The sequence below is a fragment of the Epinephelus moara genome, chromosome 20 (assembly GCF_006386435.1).
Source record: "Epinephelus moara isolate mb chromosome 20, YSFRI_EMoa_1.0, whole genome shotgun sequence".
Classification (NCBI taxonomy): Eukaryota; Metazoa; Chordata; class Actinopteri; order Perciformes; family Serranidae; genus Epinephelus; species Epinephelus moara.
Genome location: NC_065525.1, coordinates 25,645,106 through 25,667,289, shown reverse-complemented (window position 1 = coordinate 25,667,289; position 22,184 = coordinate 25,645,106). Strand labels below are relative to the sequence as shown.

At 41.3% G+C, this 22,184-nt stretch overlaps 1 protein-coding gene across 11 annotated transcripts; it reads left to right on the top strand.

Annotated features, from left to right (window-relative positions):
* Positions 1–7,408: 7,408 nt before the first annotated feature.
* tpm1 (tropomyosin 1 (alpha)) lies at positions 7,409–20,707 on the top strand. 11 transcript variants are annotated; one of them, XM_050072372.1, is made up of 10 exons: positions 7,409–7,663; positions 8,007–8,132; positions 8,317–8,442; positions 11,457–11,590; positions 11,969–12,086; positions 13,796–13,866; positions 14,662–14,737; positions 14,946–15,008; positions 15,126–15,195; positions 19,831–20,707. In XM_050072372.1, exons 1-10 carry the CDS (start codon positions 7,550–7,552, stop codon positions 19,911–19,913), a joined length of 981 nt encoding a protein of 326 aa, XP_049928329.1. In that variant the 5' UTR covers positions 7,409–7,549; the 3' UTR covers positions 19,914–20,707. The 11 variants fall into 11 exon arrangements, with proteins under 11 accessions (XP_049928329.1, XP_049928322.1, XP_049928324.1 ...); XM_050072365.1 differs by lacking the exons at positions 8,317–8,442; positions 19,831–20,707 and adding exons at positions 15,805–15,883; positions 16,965–17,192; XM_050072373.1 differs by lacking the exon at positions 19,831–20,707 and adding an exon at positions 15,805–15,887 and having other exon boundaries at positions 7,410–7,663.
* The last annotated feature ends 1,477 nt before the right edge of the window (positions 20,708–22,184 follow it).

Genomic DNA, 22,184 nt, shown 5'->3' with positions numbered 1-22,184 from the left:
TGTGGTTTGAAGTTCATATACTCATAAACCTTCACTTTCTCTTTCAACTTTAGAAAACTGGGCTTCTTGTTTACCAAAAATGGAAACTGTAAACGTTTTGATGATGATTATTCCCCTCAAGGAGAGCTTAGATGGATTTTGTTGTTAAGAGCAGATGTATTAAGATGAGTTTTTAGCTACAAAAATAAAGAAAGGGAAACTAGCATACTACCATAGAAGTCCAGCATCTTCCTCCTCCTCTTGCCATTGTTTCATTTCTCCGCGCCGGAGGGTTCCTCTGACAAGCAGCACTGTAACAGGGAGAACAGTGGCTGAGCTGGAAGTGCATACCAAGAAGTTTTATAGGCCTGTGGAATGGAAAGAAATATCGAGTGCGTCTTTGGACCTCACAAAAAGCCCCCGCAACTTAGCCCTCTCCTCTGTCTCCTCTACCTCGCTTACACCAGAGAGCCCATATATGGACACATATATGAAAGATTCTCCCTCTGTGTGCAAACACGGAAACTTCTAGCCCTGTGACATGAGGGGCAAAAGACTGAAGGCAAATATTTAAAGAGGGGCCATCAACAAGATGCTGGGCAGCTGTGGACTGAAAATATAAAAAACAGTTAAGAGCAAGAAATAATTGTTTTGCTGCAAGAGGATGCGAACAAGTACAAAGCACAGGAGGGTGAGCGTTTAAGTCAACGATTTAGAAAGATCTTTCAACAGCCCTGAGGGAGAAAACTCGACTGATGCTGTGGAAGGAATCTCTTATCTGGAACTGGGAAGTTCAAGCTGCCTGTAAACAATCATTTACTCCTGGCTTCTATCTTGCCCTTTACTGTGTACAAATAAACACAGCCATAGTGCAAAAAGTGTTGTTTTCTCAAATTGAAAGCAGATTTGTATTGCAGAATGTCAAACAGATTGACTTTTGTGCTCCACTATTCGTGCTATGACATGTCTGGCCTTTTGGAGAATTTAATTTTACACAAGGATTCTAGCATGGCATCCCGCATGAGTCTGAAATGAATCGTGACAGTTCCCCCCGAATGCTTCTCTCCCCCCCCCCTCTTTTTAGTCTGAGCTGACTGAGCAGCATCAGATAGGGCTGACATTCTTGCCTCTCTCTGTGTGTCCCTGTCTGGAGAGGGGGAACACAAACAAACAGCCTGGGAGGAGCCCTGCCGAGGCCACAAATATTCCTCCATTATGACTTCTACCCACATTTGTGTTTGCAGTGCTGGAAGCCCTTCGCTTTTGGTAGTTTTAACTCCTTAGCTCAGCTTGTTTTCCCTCGATGAGTCGGAGCTGCTTCAATTGTGTTACTCCTTTGGCTTCTCTGCAAAACTTTCTTCTCTCAAACATCTAAATCTCAACTTTGACCAAGTGTATCTGCACAAGAAATCTGTACAATCATGGCAGGGCAGTCATTATAACATATATCACGGGGCACAAGTGGATAAGTTGATCTGCTGTGTTATTGTAACACCATAACCATAATAACACGTGAATCAGGATATACATGAAAAGGTCAAGTTCATGTCAATACATTATTTGGCACTGGCTCTGTATCCCCAAAAAGTGTTAGACACTGCATGGAGTGGAATTTGGCCGATGTGCGAATGCTAATCACTAGACGCTAATGTCAGCCATTGTTGCTAAGTTACCTGCAGTTGGCCTCATATTCACCCAGCAACCAGTAATGTAGATAGACATCATATATTTGTATAGTATACTGTGCAGCTGTACTTGTTTATGATAAATAATAGAAAAGGAAATACATTTTCAAATCTTCAAATTCTTCCTGACGGGGTGGGGCAAATACATTTGTCCCCCCTCAGTGTTGATTCCATTGCTACAGCCTTGAATCAGATTTCTACAAAACAGTGTCAGACTAAAAGTTTTGTGCCCCATTCCTGGTCTGTGGGAGTTTTATTACAAGTCTTTACAGTCTAAGTGATGACAGGTCCTTTCATTTAACAGCAGCTACTTGTGCTGGAGCAAAAACTTGGCACAAGAAGAATGCTACCCATCTTCAATGGGGCACCTGCAGCTGAAATATTTGACCTTCATACCTCAGGAGCTCAAATTATTAGGCACGGGCGTGGTGAGAATTGTGAATTTCCAGCAGCTCGGACTGCACTCTCATGTTCTGTTAACTAAATAGAAAGTTTAAATGTGATAACAACTGACCGGGGGACACTTTGTTTGATTTACGCCCTTAATGACAGATTTATCACCACACAAAACTGCGCGAGTCAAAGTGTCACAGCCTTATTGCAACTATCCATCAAGCAGAATACTGTGGCCTACTCTTTGTGGTTGGATGTCCACCTGTGCTCGCTAATGTACCAGTTTGGGTCTTACGACGACCAGTATATGTCAGAGGAACATTACTGGGAATAAACCCAGCCGCAGTAGGCCATGGACTGGGATTGGGTTACATCTTGGGTTGCACCCCCCCTCTCCCTTTTTGCTATGCTAAATGATTATGCCCCTGCATGGAGCTATCTAATCCCAGGGGTACCGTCTGAGAGAGCCAAGGAGTTCTCTCTATATATATCTGGACGATGTCTGCAGAAATCTTCAGATGGTATTTGACAAGGAGCCTGCCAACGCTGTGCCTCTCAGAGTTTCACTCGGTGGCCACGCTCAACATGCAGCGACGTCTACTCTCAATATTCCCTTGCTGTTTTGTGTCAGTTGCAATCATTAGAAAATAACCACACACATGTCAGAATACTAAAGCTTCACACTAAATGACATCATTTCAGTAAAGAACAAGCAGCTTGAGTGTTATTTTCCCAGAGAGGCTTGCCATTTTTGCATCAGACGGCATTGTGACCGAGCCTCAGCACAGTCAGAGACATACTTTCTCTAATGCAGTAACATTTTAGCCATGAGAGAACCTTAAATGTCTCTCCCGAGGGTCTTCTTATGCAAACATGATTTCAGGCACATCAGCCAAGCTCCTCCCTGAGCAGCGACTGGGGAGAACCGGACATTCCATATGCATGGCGGGTTGTCACTGCAGGCCTAACAGATTAACTAATACAGTGTTACAGTATTAGTTTTAAAGCCGCTGTGTCACTTAAATTGGCAAGGGGACAAACTGCACTACCACCACAAGACCACAAGAGTTGAAAGTCTGAGAGTCGATATGTTTGAGTTGACAATTTTGTGAATATCCATGTGAAATTTGGTTATATGACACCTCATCTGCCCACTCTTTTGCCCCCTTTATATATATATTTACTCATTTTATCACTATAAATACTTTTGTGGCCTCAGAGTTGTCTCATATTTTAATGTGGTTCTGGTATAATGTAATTTTTTACAACCTTGTTTATAACCATGGATGCCGTAAAAAAAAATCTCACATGGTAGGAAAGTAAGGGTAATGATAGCACAGTGAATGTGAATATGAATTCTGCTCACTGCTGCACCTGTCTCACTCAGCTGTCACCTCATGCAGGCGTCTGAATCAGGGTACAGAGACGATCGGGATCCCAACAAGTCAGAGAATGTCAGATCTGTCCGGAAAATGGGCAACTGTTGTCTGATGGCATGGTCTGTTTTTACAAACTGTGTGTTGTGAGGAATGAATTCCTCATTCAGTAAAGTCAGACGCCATCCTCTAAGCTGTTTGCCGCCTCTGAGATGAATATTGAAAAGCTGCTTGGCTTTTTGAAAAGCTCATGTAGTCACCGCTTTCAATATAGACAGAGCCTCCTCATTGGCAGATTGTGAGACAATGGGCCCCTGGGTATAGATATGCAAAGGGCCCCACCACCTTTTCTACATAGGAGCAAGACACACTTTGTGGTGGCTTTGTGTCACTTTGCGGCCATTTAGTGTCACTTTGGTAGTCATTTTGCATCTCTTTGTAGTCATTTTGTGTCTCTGTGTGGTGGTTTTGTGTCTCTTTGCAGTCATTTTGTGTCTGTGTGGTGGTTGTGTGTCTCTTTGTAGTCATTTTGTGTCTCTTTGTGGTCATTTTGTGTCTCTTTGTAGTCATTTTGTGTCTCTTTGTAGTCATTTTTTGTCTCTTTGTAGTCGTTCGTGTCTCTGTGTGGTGGTTTTGTGTCTATTTGTAGTCATTTTATGTCTCTTTGTAGTTGTTTGGTTTCTCTTAATATTATTTTTGCATCTTTTTGTAGTCGTTTTGTTTCTCTTTGTAATCATTTTGTTTATCTTTGTAATCATTTCGTGTCTCTGTGTGGTGGTTTTGTGTCTCTTTGTAGTTGTTTTGTGTCTCCTTGTAGTCATGTTGCATCTCTTTGTAGTCTTATTGTGTGTCTTTGTGGTCATTTTGTGTCTCTTTGTAGTTATTTGTGTCTCTTTGCAGTTTCTTTGCATCTCTTTGGGTCTCTTTGTGGTGCTTTTTGTGTCTCTTTGTGGTCACTTTGAGTCTCACCCTGGTCAGTACATGTTACTTTGAGTGACATTTTGCAGAGGAAGGCTAGGGTGGCCCAAGACACTTTGGGCCCCTGGGCCTGTACCCGATAAGCCTGTTCAGTAATCCATCCATGAGCCTCCTGAAGACAATTAATTCAGCACTAATGTGACTGTTGGCAACGACTTGGGACAGAGAAAAGTACAGCAGGAGTAAAATCACAAACATATGTTTGTTCATACAGTAATTCATGTTGTTCCCTCTCAGATAAGAGATAATGAGTTTTCATGTCGCAGTACTAATTCAAATGCTAATGTGAAAGGAAGAACATATGCTTGACTGTTTTTCAGATGCTTTCATCAGCTGATCTGGTAGGAAGCTTTAGAGGCCTTGAGAAGCAGAGTTCTTTCCAAAGAGCACAAAATTATATGTCTGGAGATTTTTTTTACTTCAGCAGCCATGAAAAAGGAGATCATGTCTTCAGAACGCCACCACAGCCTAAAAACTGCCTTAAATATTAAAGAGTTTGTTCTCATTGCATGTAGAATATACTCATATAAAGTCTGAAAACTCAGCATAAACTCTGCTTTATGTTTGTTGGCGCTGTCTTAATGTATAAGTTCCTTTAATTTTCCACTGCGAGTCAGAACGCAGTAGCTTTTCAGTATGGTCTGGACAGAGGGAGAGATTTGTGACTACTTTAATCAAAGCAAGCGTATTGGGCCCTGGGCTATCTTTTTACTATGCCAATATGTTCAAGGAAACATCATAATGAAGCTTATTTTCATTCCCAGAATACCACAGCAAATCCAGTGTGCCATCACGAACCTCCCCTGAGTCCATTAAGTGAAAAGGCTGTTTAAGATAATTAGGATCAAATTGCAAATCGAGATTAAAACCAGTTCTTCACTGTCAACGGCAAGGAAGATAAGTAATGCTGCAGATGACAGCAGTGAATGCATACAGTATTTACTACTATATAATTAGCATTTTATCTGTAAAATGTACACATTTGATGCATGTGATCAACATTCATATGTACTGTATAAACATTAAATAAAGCAAATTACTTAATTTGATAAAGCAGTGCTGTGTTTTTGAATATTCAGAGCCATTTCTGTGCAGCAGATGCATGTTACATGTTACATGCACTTATATGCATGTTGAGAAAAAAGAAAACTTTTTCCAGACATGTGATCCTAAAACCACATGTATTACCCAACACTGATTCTGATCCAGAGCAAGAAAAGAAAAGCAGGCAGAAATAAGGCCTGATCTGGGACCAGTGTTTTTCAATGCCAATCACAATTATACAAATGCCAGTCTAAAAGAACATGGGCTGGTCTGAGATTGTCAAAATATTTTTCTATAACTGAGCCTGCCAATCAAAGTCTAAGACAAAGCTGATGCCTGAATTACCAGGCTGATACCTTAAATTATAAAACTGGCAACACTAATCCTGATATTGCTCATATTTAGCTACTGAAAGTCTGCCAGGCGTATAGCAACAATAATCTGTGAAAAAGGCCAAAGCCTGAGCAAGACAAGGATTATTTTAGTGGACATATCTAATAGCACTGGACTTTGGACTCCTGGCACTGAGTCATGGATCCATATTACAGACGAAGGCAGGTGCATGAAAGGGAAGGCGATCCTAAATATATCCCTGAGGATCCTTGCAAAGGCTTGAAGACACTTGGTGTGTCCTCAGGCACTGCAGTCGGGTGCTTCAGCGTTGCAGTAGCTCAGTATATGATATCTTTACAAATCATAAAAAGGGAATTTTTGGATCAAATAATTAACTTAAAATTCATAAACTGTAATAAAGGAATATGCACTGGTGTAGTGGTAGTTGATGAGGTGAGTGTAATTTTAGGGAGATGGGTAGGTTACCAAGGACAAAGTGGATATACTCTCTTATATGTTCCTTTGGCTTTTTGGCTGACAGGTGGGTTCACTTTAAACAGCCAGAAATAGAAGTGGGTATATCCAGTATAACTGTGTAAACCCTCCACTACAAAGCTGACAATATGATAGAACTGTATAAAATATAATGCTACACATTCAAACCCTTTCACATTTAAAGCTACTAATAAATGTACTGCATATAAACTGAAATATTCATCTTTAATACTTCATAAAGCAGTTAACATTTCTCAAATGCCGAGCCAATCAGCACCTCAGCTGCTGTAATTAAGGTATAAAGCCCATCCTGTCCGGCTGGTGCTGGACGCTGTGCTGCCACAGTCAAATGGCACATCAACAGTTTACAGGGAGGATATCCGATACATTATCAGGTAAACACTTCCCTATCTTGCGCCCCCGAGATTGTGAACAATGCCTCTAGGGCTTGCAGGGCTTATCAAAAGCATCTCCTCTTAAACAGCACACTTGCCTTGAGCTACTACATATCATCCCAGAGGAACTTGCACTCACCCACCCACCCAAACACACACACACACACACACACACACACACACACACACGTCAGTGGCTGCAAGTTGACAAAAAGCTTCAAAGTGTTATTGCAGCTGCCTGTTGTCCCCCTCTTAGCCTGCAACAGGACAAAATGAAACATCACAGATGGATAGGAGAATACCTTCACTATCAGAATAATTTACATGGAAAGCAGATATATCCCAAATTTTAGAAATACTAATTAATTTCAGAAAATTTTCCTGACACACTTAAAAGACCCTAAATAAAGAGATTAGCACCACATGCTGCTTGTTGTTGCCACAGTGGTAAAACTGTACTCCAGTGTCATGCAGAAGTGTGATGATGTGCTCATCCAGTGAGCTTCATCTGCATCTTCTCCATGTATTTAATGGCTTCTGTAACATTACCATTATGAAGTGGGAGCTGCCTCCATGTCCATCACACCCCATATAAAGGCGTATCAAAAGTCAAATGTTTGGGAGCAACGAATCGCAGAGCAGAGCCTTAAAAAACGCCCGGGCATCCACACACGCCCCCTCCAAAAAAGTATTGGATGTCTACAGGAATCCGGTCACCCCCCTCTTGAAAGTACATATTTGACAGGGTACAGTCAGGCAGAGCCTGCACTCCAGCTAAGCGTTCAGTTAGGCACAGACGCCCTAGCCGCTCTCCCACTCTCTCCTTGCTTTTCTTTTGGACGTTTTGGGGCCGAACAACAAATAAGCAGCCATGGATGCCATTAAGAAGAAGATGCAGATGCTCAAGCTCGACAAGGAGAATGCCTTGGACAGAGCAGAGCAGGCTGAGGGAGACAAGAAGGCAGCAGAGGACAGAAGCAAACAGGTCGGCTGATTTTTTTTTTCTTCTTTTGTGGAAAATCCCAAAGATCCATAGAAAAAGCAGGAATACCAGCAGCAGTGTAAAGCTGCTGCCCTTTAAATGGAACGCCTCCTAAATACGGATTAATTACTTTCATGGATAATCCCAAATAAGGATTAAATTAAGAATCCTTCCTGATTTTTTTTGGATGTTATAAATCCTCCTCTCAACTGTTTTGGTGATGTAAATATATCCTAGAAAATGATGTTGATAATTTAGAAAATGTGAATTAGACAGAGATGTTTCATTATGCATGTTCAATTAATATTCTGTTTAACTTTATGATGTTTTTTATATGCATGTGTAGTTAGAGGACGATATAAGAGAGTTGGAAAAGAAATTGCGTGTTACTGAAGACGAAAGAGATAAAGTGTTTGAAGAGTTCCAAACTGCTGAAGAAAAGCTGCTGACCGCTGAGGAGGTCGCCACCAAGGTATATGTGCATGAGCCTTCCCTAACTTTTCTCTTCTCTTCTTTCCCCTGTCCTGTCCTGTCCTCTCCTGTCCTATGTGTGTGTGTCTCTCTCTCTATCTGTATGCGCTCTTGCGCCTTTGCGCGTTCACGCGTCTCCTCGCTGATCACCCCTGAAACTGTCTGGGCACTGAAACTCGCCTCAGCTTGAGGACGATTTGGTAGCTCTGCAGAAGAAGCTGAAGGGAACTGAGGATGAGCTGGACAAGTACTCTGAGGCTCTTAAAGATGCCCAGGAGAAACTTGAGCTGGCTGAGAAGAAAGCCACCGATGTAAGTAAGGAAGGGGTTCACAACGGCACCATTCCTGCACCACGCTTCTTCACACCTTCATTCTCTCATCACTGTGAGTGTGGGAAGCGGCAGTTCAACACAGTGTGGTCATTCAAACTTGACCATCAAAGTCCAAATGGATTTTTATTCAATTGTCCAATTACTGTTGAGCTGTCGCTTCATGGATCACATGCACAATCACTTACGCGTCTGCCCAAAGAAAGTCAGATTGGCTAATTGAAACACTCATTTATCTCATTTAAATCCAATTAAAACCCCATATTGTGTAATCACACTGTGTTTTAAAGGCCTGGGTGTGTTCACTCTTAAAGGTCTTGGGCTGCAAAGTCTTTTCCAGAGTGCACAGTGGAGTAGCCTAATGCGCACTCTTCCATAGAGCGCAGAGAGCAAGCGCCTGGATAAATATAGCCCACTGCTTTATATGGTCAAGATAGAGCTCACATCTGCGGGCTGCGCTCTTTGCTTACCACAGGGGAAAAACACTGTTTCCTTTCAAAATGGCTCAGGAAGCCAACTAATTTAACAAAACACACAAACGTTTATCTACAGGAAAAATTAAATAAATTACTCTTTTGATTTTTTTTTCACCCTTTTGGATAAACACATGGCAGGAAAATTATGCAAAGAATTTAAATTTTGGCATTTTAAAGGGGGAAAAATACATTTAAAGTCCCCATAGACTTTTTTTCCACACAAATTATCCCTTGAATGACCAAGTTAGGGTGAGTTGGGTCCAAGTGCAGGAGACACTTTGTGCACAGGAGTCAATCTGGGGAATCAATAAGTAGTGTGGCTTATAAATGGCCTCCGGGATAACCCGTTGTAATAATCCTTTAATTGGATTCCTCCGGGGAGTTAGGCCTACCACTGACTGCTTTATAGTGAATTTTAGCCTGTCGCACTTGATGGTGTGTTTTATTCCCTATAGGCATATATAGCTGTAGTTAATATTCCTATAGGGAGGTTTAAGTTTAACTACTCCTACTACTTTTATTGCCTCCCTTTTATGCTCTTTCTGTGATATTTGCAAAGTCAAAAACGTGGCATGTAATTACTGTATTCACTGAGGCGTATTGAATGGCCTTCAGTCTGTAGTACTGCCACTTGTACTGCGCACAGTTGATCAGCCGAGGGCGCTGTGGCTCTGTCAGCTCACTACAATGCTGCTTATTATCACAGTGTATTGGCAGGGTGTGTTCGTATCATTAAAAAGCCATTCATACTTTGCATCAATTACATTTCTCATTGTATTATTTTATGAATCAATGCAGCAGGATTTCGCGGTGCAAAAACCAAGCAAAACCAAGCACTATAGTTCATTTTTTTTAAAGCTGTATTTTGAAACCAGCAGCACTTCCTGGACAAATGAGAGGCATTGCAGAGTGCGTCTCTCCAGAAAGCGTGCGCACCTCTTCACGCAGTTTTCAGCACCATCAAGGACGTCATCTCGCTCCTTGGCAATTTCTCGGAAATTGTGCTGCAGCTCATAGTGTAGTCTATTTTTTTTAATTTCCATATAGCATATAGGTGTAGAGTAAACAATGGCTGGAGCTACATCGCTGGAGGCGGTCAAACGAAAGATCAAATCTTTGCAAGATCAGGCAGACGGTGCTGAAGAGAGAGCCGAGAGATTACAGAAGGAGTTGCTCGCGGAGAGGAAAGCCAGGGAACAAGTAAGCATGTTTACCGCGCGTGTTGACTAGACAGGAGCTGCTGATCAAAATGACACATCATCCTCTTGTAGTGTTTCTTGTATATGTGTTCTGTTGTAATGATACACAGTGAGATAGCGGGATTTCTCCGGTGCAAGCTGAGCCCTACATGGCACCACGCAGTGCCACCACATAGTAAGCTACTCCACTGGCTCTGATAGCCTGCTGCTCCCGGCTAGGCGCTTATAATTGGTAACGTTAGGCCGCTGATGCCCAAGTCAGAGCACTTCACTGTGTTATAGCCTCATATTCCTCCCTGCTGTGTCACACTTGCGTTTCCTCTGATGCACTTTGCCGTTAACGGTCCAATTCAACCTGCTTTCCAGCAACTTCCGTTTATTCTTTTTTTCTGCAGGCAGTGGCAGGTTAAACATTTGAATAAACTATTTCAGCAACCAGGAAGTCACAAGAAAACTGTGGCAACATTTAAGGTGCCAGGCTGCAGCGTGTAGTGTGTGCAGCTCATGCTCTTTGACTTGCCCTTATAAGGACAACAGGTTTTCACCACTACAAAAGAGTGATTTCCCTTCGTGTGAACATAGCAGCGGTTATCTAGACGGGAAATAAATCTTTCTGCAGGGGCTCAAAGCAGTCTGAGCCTATCTCACACTGGCAGTCTCACAATTCTGTTCATCAAAGTCCACTGAATGCACTTAAAAGCATTGCTTCTTTTTATAGTTTATTGGTAACTTCCTCCTGACACTAACTTCAAATGCACTTTGGTCCAGCTCAGCACAGGAAACAGTCAGTCTTGTGGTGGTTTTCGCCTTTCGTGCACTTTCAGGACAGTGCAAGTCTGATACCTGCTGAACAGGCAGCATAAAGCAGAAGTAGCCACAGGTCTGGATAATCATATAAAAGATCTTTGCAAATGTGACTATTTAAATCGCATGTAATTGTGTCCCACAGTTATGAACCATCCAGGGAGTCTCCTCTGTGCACCATGTGAGCAGTCATTTACAGTTTAATTGTCTCCCTTTGACTCGAGCCTTGTTAATGTTCTCTCGAGGGCCTAGTAATAAGGCAGGGTATTCAACCTTCTGTCAGCTCGGGACATTGTTATCATTATACGTGAGGAACACAGGCAGGACTCCTGGGAGGGTTTTGCCCAACAGGTGGCACACTGAAACAATTACGACCACAAAGAAAATCAAATCCCCCTCCTATTTTATTCATTCTTTGGGCTGACGTGTATGTGTTGCACTTGTGTGATTTCCAGGTTGTTTGGTAAAGATGTCGATGTCCAGATTTTCTCCTGACATGCTCCTCTTCTCCCCTTAGGCTGAGGGAGATGTCGCATCCCTTAACAGACGTATCCAGCTGGTTGAGGAGGAGTTGGATCGTGCTCAGGAGCGTCTGGCTACTGCCCTGACCAAGCTGGAGGAAGCTGAGAAGGCTGCTGATGAGAGCGAGAGGTGGGTTCTTATGAGCGGTGGAGACTCGGTCCCTTGATCTCTGCCGTTTCGCTCTCGGAGGCCAGGTGGCAGGGCTGTTTACCATCCCTTTGTATGGAGCACAAGCAGGGCCTCTGTGCCGCTGAGTTGGATGGCAGACAGTTCACTGTCACACTAGCTGTGTCAGATAGTGCAGTCATTTCCTAACAGTCCTAAAGTCTGTATTTACTCCCTCTTTCATGTCAGAAAACAAATAGCCGTTCACTTTAGAAGGATTTATAAACGATTTAGCAGCCAACACTACTGTGCAATAGACATGTGTGTCCTCAGGGAGACTGTAGGCTGTCCGGTCTCAGCTCCTGATCTCTAACACCCCTGACTGTTTGTTCCCTCACACAGAGGCATGAAGGTCATTGAGAACAGGGCCATGAAGGACGAGGAGAAGATGGAGCTGCAGGAGATCCAGCTGAAAGAGGCCAAGCACATCGCTGAGGAGGCTGACCGCAAATATGAGGAGGCGAGTTTTTCAGCCTCTGCCAGCCACAGCAAAAGACTTGTGCAACGTCAAACACACATTAGAAGCTCATTATCTGCAGTCAGCAGTTCTGTGACAGACGTATTGATGATAGGCGGATTTCAAGATATTTGTTTAATAATACCTAAACTTTACTCTTTTACAGTTGGATTAGGAAGCACTTTTACCCAATTATGAGTTTCAGATAACACTTTGTTTTACTTTAGCATATATATAGGCAGCATATGAACATCTGTTAGATTGTTTCTAACACACTATGATGAAGTTTTAAGCAGATTTAAGAACTTATTTATGTTTTTATCAACAACTATTAGTGCACAACCATAAATGGAGGCGGGTGTCCAAACAGATAATGAATGATAACATAATGAAACAAGCAGTGATGAAGTATATTTACTTAAGTACTGTACCTAAGTACATATTTGAGGTACTTGTACTTAACTTGAGTATGTCCATTTTGTGTTACTTTATACTTCTACTTCACTACATAGGCTACAAATGCAATTAGAGCTGAGACAAGTGATTAATTAGTTAGTCGACTGACAGAAAATCAATTGAGAGACTATTTTGTTATTTTATTTTTGATACTTTCAGTACATTTCCCGATTGTACTTACACACTTTGACTTAAGTAACATTTTCAATGCAGGAATTTTACCCACTGGAGTATTTTTACAGTAATGAATTAGTACTTTTACTCAAGTAAAGGATCTGAAGTACCTCCACAACCAGTGGAGGCATTATGGAAAAAAGGAGTATGATTTTTGACAAATACCAAGCTTATATCTGCTTACATCTTCATTTTAGTGTGTTATAAACCACTGGTTTCCAACCTGGGAGTCTGATCCCCACTAGGGGTCCCCAAAGCTTCATGGGGGTCACAGGCCGTCTTGATTTTAAAGGATGTTAGACGCTTTTCTTAAAAATATAAAGTAGCCCTATCTCACAGCATTTCTGTTCTGGAAAGAGAATTAAATTAAACTGTTATTTTTTCAAGTTTTAGATTATTGTTTAAGATATGAACACAAAAAAATCTCACATGATTGGGGCACAGTGTAGACCTGAAAACAAGCTCCACTCACAGAGCCTTCACTTTCTGCCAAACAGCCTCATCTTGCATTAGAAAAGCACATAGTTAAAACAACCAAAAAGCCAAAAGAACAATAAACAAGTGTCAAGGAGCACTGAATTTGTCAAAAAAGAAGCTTATGAAGTATTTATGATTTTTAAAACTAAATTTAAAAAACACATAATACGATAGGGAATCATATAAAATGTAAAATGTCATATTCACAGGAGATAATCTGCTAAAAATTCTTCAAAACGCTAATTTTATGCAAACCTCTTGCAGTTATTGTGTTCAATATTTAGGTTAATTGTGCAGTTTGCCAATTGTTCTGCATTGCATTGAATATAATATGAAATATCCATAAAATATGTCACTTAGTCAGGGGTCGTAAGTTCACTTAATGCTAGATAAGGGGTCCTTTAGGAAAAAAGGTTGGAAATCGCTGTTATAAACTATATGTTGAATATATGTATCATATCAGGTGAAGTATTACCAAGTGTAGTTTAACCATATTAGAGTTGTACACTTTCACTGTGAAGAACAACCCTTAAACCACGTCCTCATTGTGTTACAGTCATTACGTATTTGTTGTGTTGTAACACTTTGTTGTGCTGCACCTAAAGGTGGCCCGTAAGCTGGTCATCATTGAGGGTGACCTGGAGCGTACAGAGGAGCGCGCCGAGCTGTCAGAAAGGTAAGACGTTTGACTTTTACACGCACTGAATCTGCACTCACACTTGCACGTGCGCTGGCAACTCAACAGTTGGAGCTTTGAGCGTTCATACACACAGTATCAGCCTTGTATTCATTTGAACAGTGTGTTCCTGTGTTGTTACTGTATGTGCTGATTATTTGCATGCTCTCCATGGTTTGAATGGTTCTGGCTTGCGCACATGCGCCACACCCACTAACAGACGGGCTCGGAGAGCGGAGGATGAGCTAAGGGTTTTGGAGCAAAGCATGAAATCAATAAACTCCTCAGTAACACAGGTACAACAAACGACAACTAACACATACATATGTGACGAGTGGCTCTTCCCACTTTCATTCAAGCTGCTGAGTGCACCCTCTGCTTTGCTTGCTGTGCTCGTTCTTTTCCTCTTTTGTGCTCTTTTATTTTGGGTATGTTGGGCTCTTTCACGCCTCTAACATGGCAGAGACTGTGCACGAATAACACCTCACATTTCAGAGAAGCATGATGATTAGATGCTGAAATACCATATACCAAAATATTATTTATTGCACCCACTACTTTTAATGTGAGTCACGTTGCTATTCTCACACTCCTGCTCTGTTAAGGCACGTTTAAGATACTTGGGTTTCCCTCCTTGTTTAATCCCTGTAGTTCTTATTTATCTTGTTTCCTCTCCCCCTCTTTCTTACGTTCCGTCTTCCTGTTTTGGTTCTGTCAATCCTCCTCCCCTCCTTCTCCTCCACCCCCCTCTTCTTCTTCTCCTTTGCGACTTTATCCCCTTGTCTAAAACACCAGCAAATGCTCTGAGCTTGAGGAAGAGTTGAAAACTGTGACCAACAACCTGAAGTCACTGGAGGCCCAGGCTGAGAAGGTAAGTGCGACCTTCCTGCAGAGTGCATGCTGTCAAACCCCTCGGCTCCCCGTTACACTGGGTGGATGGGGAGCAGCAGAGCCTGGGGAGCCATATCTCTTCACTTCAGTTTTACTTCACAACACCTATATGTATACATGTATTTAAATGTGTTTAGATACACAGTGTGCACATATGTTTGACACCTATCCTTGTTTTTGTCCCACAGTACTCACAGAAGGAGGACAAATACGAGGAGGAGATCAAGGTCCTCACCGACAAGCTGAAGGAGGTAAAGTTTCACAAGGCCTTATCTGGAGTTCCAGGCTGACTCCTGGATAATAAGTCACGGGTGCTGTGTCAAACTTCCAGTGTTGGACTAACTCATAAATCTGTCTCCGTAACACAGGCTGAGACTCGTGCTGAGTTCGCTGAGAGATCAGTAGCCAAGCTTGAGAAGACCATTGATGACTTGGAAGGTATGGTTTTTTTGCCCCACACCCCTGAATGCTACTCTGGTTATTTGGGAGTAGTTATTGTGTCAGTGATGAATGAAAAAGCTCAGTGCATTTTTAAAAATCTCTCCAGCCCATTATTTGCTTCGCTCTTGAACTCCTTTTCCGCTTTCCTCTTAATGCCATCATGGCTCCTTTTCAGACATCATACTTTTGTTGTTGTGAGTCTTATCCTTTCTCTATTAAGTGTAGTTGATTTGTTTTTGAGTTTCAAGGTAGGAAAGAGCAGCTTTGATGTTTATCAGTGATATCAGGCCTACATGTTGACTTAGCATTCAAGGAGTCATAATGAGTGCTCAGGGCAGACTGAGAGTGAAACATACGGTCCGTTTCTTCATGGCGTTGAGGCATTTTCCCTGACTTTTGTTGCACTTCCATTCCATCATTTTCTGGTGTAACTTTGTTTTCCTCTTTTCCAATTTTTTTCTCTGTCACCTCTTCCTGTCTTCCTCTCTCTCTCTCTCTCTCTCTCTCGTGTCAATGTTCTGGATGCTTCACCCTTCACCTCCTTGCCATATGCTCCTTCACCTTTGCCCCCTCCCTCCTCCCTGCACTCCCCCGGCCCACCAATAGATGAGTTGTACGCTCAGAAACTGAAGTACAAGGCCATCAGCGAGGAGCTGGACCACGCCCTCAACGACATGACTTCCATGTAATTTTCAACTTGCCGCGCCTGCTTGTTCTGCCGTCACCCTCTCTCCCCCTGCGCCGTTATCCCCCCTGTACACCAGCTACCTCGCCTTCATCTTCTCCCTTATATTTCCTTCTACCCATCAGAACTAGTGCATCCAACCCCTGTATCTGTTCCCACACTTTAACTGGTTGTGCAGCTGTGTTTTTATATAGTCTTAATGTCTTCAAACAGACATTGTGCTATTCCGTGTCTGTAATTGAAGTCCACTTGCAATAATTATTACTTTTTACAAGTGGTTTAATCTCACACTTCTTCATGAGTGTGATTATGATGATACTAAATGCCCTTTGTATTGGTATCATTTGTGTTCTTGAGAATGCTGTGAACTGGACTGAGGTAATGTTGTGCATTTTCGATTTTGTCAGTCATTATTTTTTATAGTTTTATAGATAAATATTCATGATTCATGTTTTAACGTGCTAAGCAATGCATGCAAGTTGCCTATTGAAATAACTGTATTACAAAAGCATTTCAGTGAATCTGATTGGCTCACTGTGAGGCTCACTCGAGGTTGTGAATGTTTCCTCTTTCCTCCTCTACTAACATGGTCTACTTCTGTTCAGAAGAAAGGCCCCCCCCTTTCCTCCTCTACTAACATGGTCTACTTCTGTTCAGAAGAAAGGCCCCCCCCGTGTGTATGCGAGATCCCCCTTTGTTCTGTCGTTGAACCAGCTGAAGTTTGACTGTCACGGTTTAGCATCTCTGTGGTTGAACCCCATGTTTTGCTTAAGTTATGTTTTCCCTTAACTTTCGGCCATTCTGTGGGAGACTGCCAAAGCACACCACATCGCTCCTATCCAGCGCCGCTCTTCGTGTTTTAGCAGAAAAGGTCTTGATGTAATCAGAGGGAGGAGTTGGTCCGACTTCCCGTTTGTGTTTGTCAGTGTGTGCTACCTCACAATGCATTGCACAGTGCATTGTGGTTTTGTCATGTCATGCCGTCACTCCTGTGGTTCTGGTGTATTGTGGTGCACATCTCAAATTCCTGTAGGTCCCACGCCGACCCCCTGGTTCACTGTACTTCTTCTCTCCCACACAGATAAATATTTTACACCTCATCAAAGACGCCTCCTGCCGGCTGAGCGGCATCTGTCTGCTCTCTCCAGCCCTCTCTCAACTTTTCCTTTCCCCTCTGTCTTTGCTTTCCTTTCCTCCTCATGTCTTCATCCTCACGTCAAAGTTAATTGCATCCCATCACTTGTACAGAATCCTAGACTCTTTCTGCATTGTGTAAAAAATAAACGTCCTTCCTTCTATGTAAGCTGTATCTCTTTTCTCTGTCCTTTGTTTTTCTTTTTAATTTATTTATTTTCAAGTGGCTCTAATAAAACCAGGAAGCCTTGATTTTAAGTTATGTTTTCCATTTTGTTTCTGCATCTCAACAAACCATTAGCCGAGCTTTTTCCCTGCTGTCCTTTGTTCTTTTTATTTTCTTCAAATATTGTTCTGTGAAGCTGAGATATTAGGAATATCACAGTCGTGCCATAGGCACAGAAACCTAGAACAACCACAGGTACTTGACTGAAAGCTGAGCCAAGTTGTCTTCTCGCATTTGAGCCTGATGCATGTAAGCACTTTTCAACATTTAGTACTGTGACAGGAGGAGCTGACTGGAAAGATTTGAGAATCGTAGGGGATTAGTGTTGGATTGCTATCCGCAAAGATTGTGGTGAAGTAGAGTATACGGTGTAAAAGTGGAATATAGAACAGTATGTAAGATTTGTTGAGCCTCATCTGGTTGCTGGAAAAATTAGATGAAACTGCTATCAGTGATGATAAGACATGGGCTTTGTATGATACACAGTATCCTGTCATATATTTAAATAAATATACAAACACACATTCTGAGTCTTTTTTATTAAAGTCATTCTCAGAACTTCAGACACAGATGATAAGCAGAAGTGAGCAATGTTTCTGGTGCTGTGTGTTTAAAGACATCATAATTCAAATGTGACTGCAGAACGATTATTGAACCACATCCTTAAACTCTTCAAAATGTCAGACACATCTGAGGCCACAAATTGTTGATAATCAGTAGCAGTTTATCCAGGTTTGATGCTGATCATCCTCATTTAAGCATTTAAGATGCACTTGATGGAGAATATTATGACAAAAATGACAGATGTAGTTAACTATTCATTACTTGGTCTTTTTTGTTCCTGCACTATTCAGCTTTAAAGAGCTTATTTTAAAGTATAACTCTGGTCATTTTCAACCTGGACCCTATTTTTCCATCTTTTTCTGTCTAAAAGACTGATAGAGGCAACAATTTTTGAAATAGGTCCATTATTGAACAAGTTGGCACCAACAAAACAGGCTGCAGTGTTACCACTCAAGACAATTGGCACCGTCAATTTACATCAGATTATCATTATAAGTGTCCGACAGCATTGTAGATGATGATAGACCGTTTTGTCAAAGAGTAGGATACATTTTGCTCATCCAGAAACAGCCTTGATATTGCTGTCACCAAACCCACCAGACTCCATTTAAATAAACAGTAATTTAAGCATGTATAGAGCCAGCGTATTTCCACATCTAACTGGCTGAATTAAGGGTTTATTTTAACCAAACCACAGCTGGTGATTGTTAAAACAGTAGAAAGATGCAGCAGCACAGCTTTTATTAGTTTTATTTTGTTTCCGTCAGCTTTGAATAAAGTGTGTTTAAAGATGATAAAATTACTGTTTATTTAAATGGAGTCTGGTGGCTTCGGTGGTGGTGATTTACAGGCTGTTTCTGGTTAAACAAAAAGGATCTTACTCTTTCACAAAAGGTTGACCCCTGTAGGAATCCTGTAGAGATAATGCTGTCAGACACTTAGGCCTATAATGACAGTGTGATTGGCAAAAACAAGCACTTTTAGCGGACGTAAATTGACAGTACAGTATGCTTTAAGTGCTTACACTGCAGCGTGTTTCCCAGCTGCCAGCTGCAGCGCTCTCACTCAATACTGGACTAATTTCAAAAAGTGTTGCTCCCATTAGTCACATAGATATAAAAACATGGGGTCCAGGCTGAATAATACCAAAGCTACCCTTTAAGCTGCCATTTAAGCCTTTAACCTCTCTGGGTTAAACCTGCTCATCCTCTGTTTTCACTCTACACTCTGTCCTTCCTTGCTTAAGAGTGGATTTCCAAACAAGAACATCAAAACACTGCTTGACTGTGGTATTTAAAAGCTACTCAGATACTGTCAGTGTGTTTTACAAAGATTAAAAAAAAAAAAAAAAGTCTCTGGAGATCTGTTCCAGAGCAGGTAGGTGTCAACAGGCTCTGTCCCTGTTTTCCTCTGACTTCCTGTCCTCTCTCTGTTTTTCAACTTGCTCTCTGACTGCAAAGATCGCCTCCACCAGCAACTTCAGAAAAACCGCCTTCTCACTAATGAACTACGCGTGGCCTTGAATGACGACTAAATTGTGTGAATGTCTTACGTGTTTGTTTACGGTTTCATGTTTGATGTGTGTATGTGTATGACAATCCGATCCAGAGCGAGATCCAAAGCTCTTCCGTTTGCATTGTCCACGTACGATGCCTGCACTGCTTGAAATTTGTGTTGCTGTTTGTTGAAATGTAAAATATAGTGAAAATCAGGGATTAACAAATATATCATTTTCTAGTCTTACAACCTAGTATTATAATATTATACAATAATCATTTTTATGGATTGTTGTTGTGTTTATGTGTATTAATAAGAGCTTTGTTGTTACCTGTTTGCATGGTGGTTTGCACATCATAATATCAGCTTGTTTCCTGTCAGTGAAGTATAGGGTTAAAAGCACTCAGATGTAATGAATGAATGAATGAGTGATGTAGCCAGCTTGATTATTAATGCAAGCTAACTGACTGACTCCCTGTTGCTCGCTTGTGTGAGATTAAAACTTCTCCATTTGATGTTCTAACAGAGAAACTGTCACATGCTAAAGAAGAGAACCTCGATATGCACCAGATGCTGGACCAGACTCTAATGGAACTGAATAATTTGTGAAAGCACAGTCTGACCCCCACACGCACTGTGGTTTTGGCTTTTTGTACTTGCACCTTGCTTACCGTAAACCCCTCTTCTCGTACCTTGCCCATGGTGGAGATGAAACAGCCAGATGCTTTTCCTAACGCACCGTCCTGCCTTCAGCGGAACTCGACCAAGGAGCAAAGCTAAGGGGAAGTAAAGCTTAACCATTCCCTTTGATGAAGCCTAAACTGAGAAACAAGATTGTTTTCACAAGCCAGTTTTTAATCTTGTAACGGTGTCTGCCTTTTGCAACCCTTGAGATAGTTTTTTTTTTTTGTTAGTTTTTTTGACAAGTCATCTGGTGAAATGTCATGTGCAAGATTGTTTTCTACGTCTGCATTGAAGCTGATCTGGTACGTTCCATTCCACCTTGATAATGCACAAACCAGAGGACAAAGTGGAGAAATTTTGCACTGAGTTAAACCTCAGCATCATGCACATTTTGAATTCTGTAAGACAAACTAAAGAGATACATTCCCTCTGCCCAGAAACTTTCCTCACAGGTGTAAGTATACATTGGCAGTGATTGTCAGCGTGTATACTGGTGCTACTCTATTCTTAAGCAACAACCCAAAATGCTGATGCATTATAGTAAATTCTTATTCTTTAAAACCATGGTTCAAAATTTTTTCATCTTGTCTGCAAAGTACAGTTTCAGTCATCTGGTTGTGCATTGTTTTAGCATTGTATTAATGTAGATGTCTCAAGTGTTTATCATATCTGAAATGTAAAAATTATGAAAATAAATAAAAGCACGTTTTGAAAGTTTTTTAACTTTGTTTGTCATGCATTTTTAGCCTTTTTGTCCATTATAAAGGTGACCTAAAATAAAAGTCTTACTAGAATTTGGGTTGATTGAGTAAATCCTAAAGCAATGCCAAGGAAAATAATATTTACAAGACTTCATCGTCCTCACAGAGGGGGAGAATGTGTTAAAGTTTCTGAACAAATGGAGATCATTACTTGCATTATGCCCGGCTCATTTTTTGCTTGACCCTCACTTTGACTTCCAGCTGGGGGGAAAACATTGTCATGTGTTTCTTTGGTTCACTGGAGCTCACTAAGTACCACTGGACCATATCAGTTCAGTTTCAGAATAATCAAGCTGTGTAGCAATGGTGGAAAAATATCCTAAATGTCTTTAGTTGAGTAAAAGAAGAAAATACTTAAAGATACATCTTGCATTTAGTTTTTGTATCAGGGTAAAAGCCTTTAACCTGAATTAGGAGACTTTTGTTTGTGTGGAATTAATTTTGCATTAACCTCTAAACTGTGTTGGTGTCATTTATCAGTATATAGTTGGAGAGGTTATTCAAACCAGTAATCTACTGTAGTTTATGACCTTGTCATAAACTATAACTTTATTATGGCCTATATGTTTTGCATGCTATCTAATTTTACTCAGTAGCCATCAACACATTCAAACATTTCCCTCTGACATGTAGTGAAGTTTAAAAGCTTGCAAACGAATCAAACTATACTACAGTTTGAAGGAACAGCAGCTCAAGACCTTAAAGAGCAGAGAGACGAGAGAGAGAGGCCTCGGGTCATTTAAGGCAAAGCCCCACCTGCTGGCAGCAACAAAAAAGATTGGTTTTAGTGGTACTGAGTAACTTATAAATTAATATAATTCTGGATTAAAGCCTGACATGAAAATGAAAAAAAAACTTGGTTGCTATTTGTCGTTATTATCATTATTATACAATTTAAGGTCAGTGGCTGGATGTAATAGTTTTAAATGTGCTTGGCACAAGAGCACAGTGTGCACATGGGAGAAGTTTGCCTTCAGGCAGAAATCTATCCATTTTAACCCAAACCACAATTTTTTTCTCTGAATGTTAACCAAGAAATCACTTTCTAGCAAAAAAGAAAAGGAAAACTTCTCTTGACAGCATGCAATGTCAAGTACTAGGTATGTAGGAAAACAACAATGCACATGCCCAAAGCCTTTGGCAACAAACCACTGGCTAGAAAGAAAAAGTTTGCATTGTACGTTTTTGCAAACCATGGATACATAACATCTGCATCTTACTGTGTATGCTGAAATGCTGTGGTTACTGTGTGGTTAGGTTTACGCACAAAAACCACTGGGTTACAGTTAGGAAAAGATCATGTGTTGGCTCAAAATACCCAGCTTTGGGGGCACAATCCCTGCTGGAAAAACACTGATGTGTCACAAAGAAAGCTCATATACTAAGTCACTTTTCTACGTCACTACGTCACTGGTGTGGATTGGCAACCTGACTG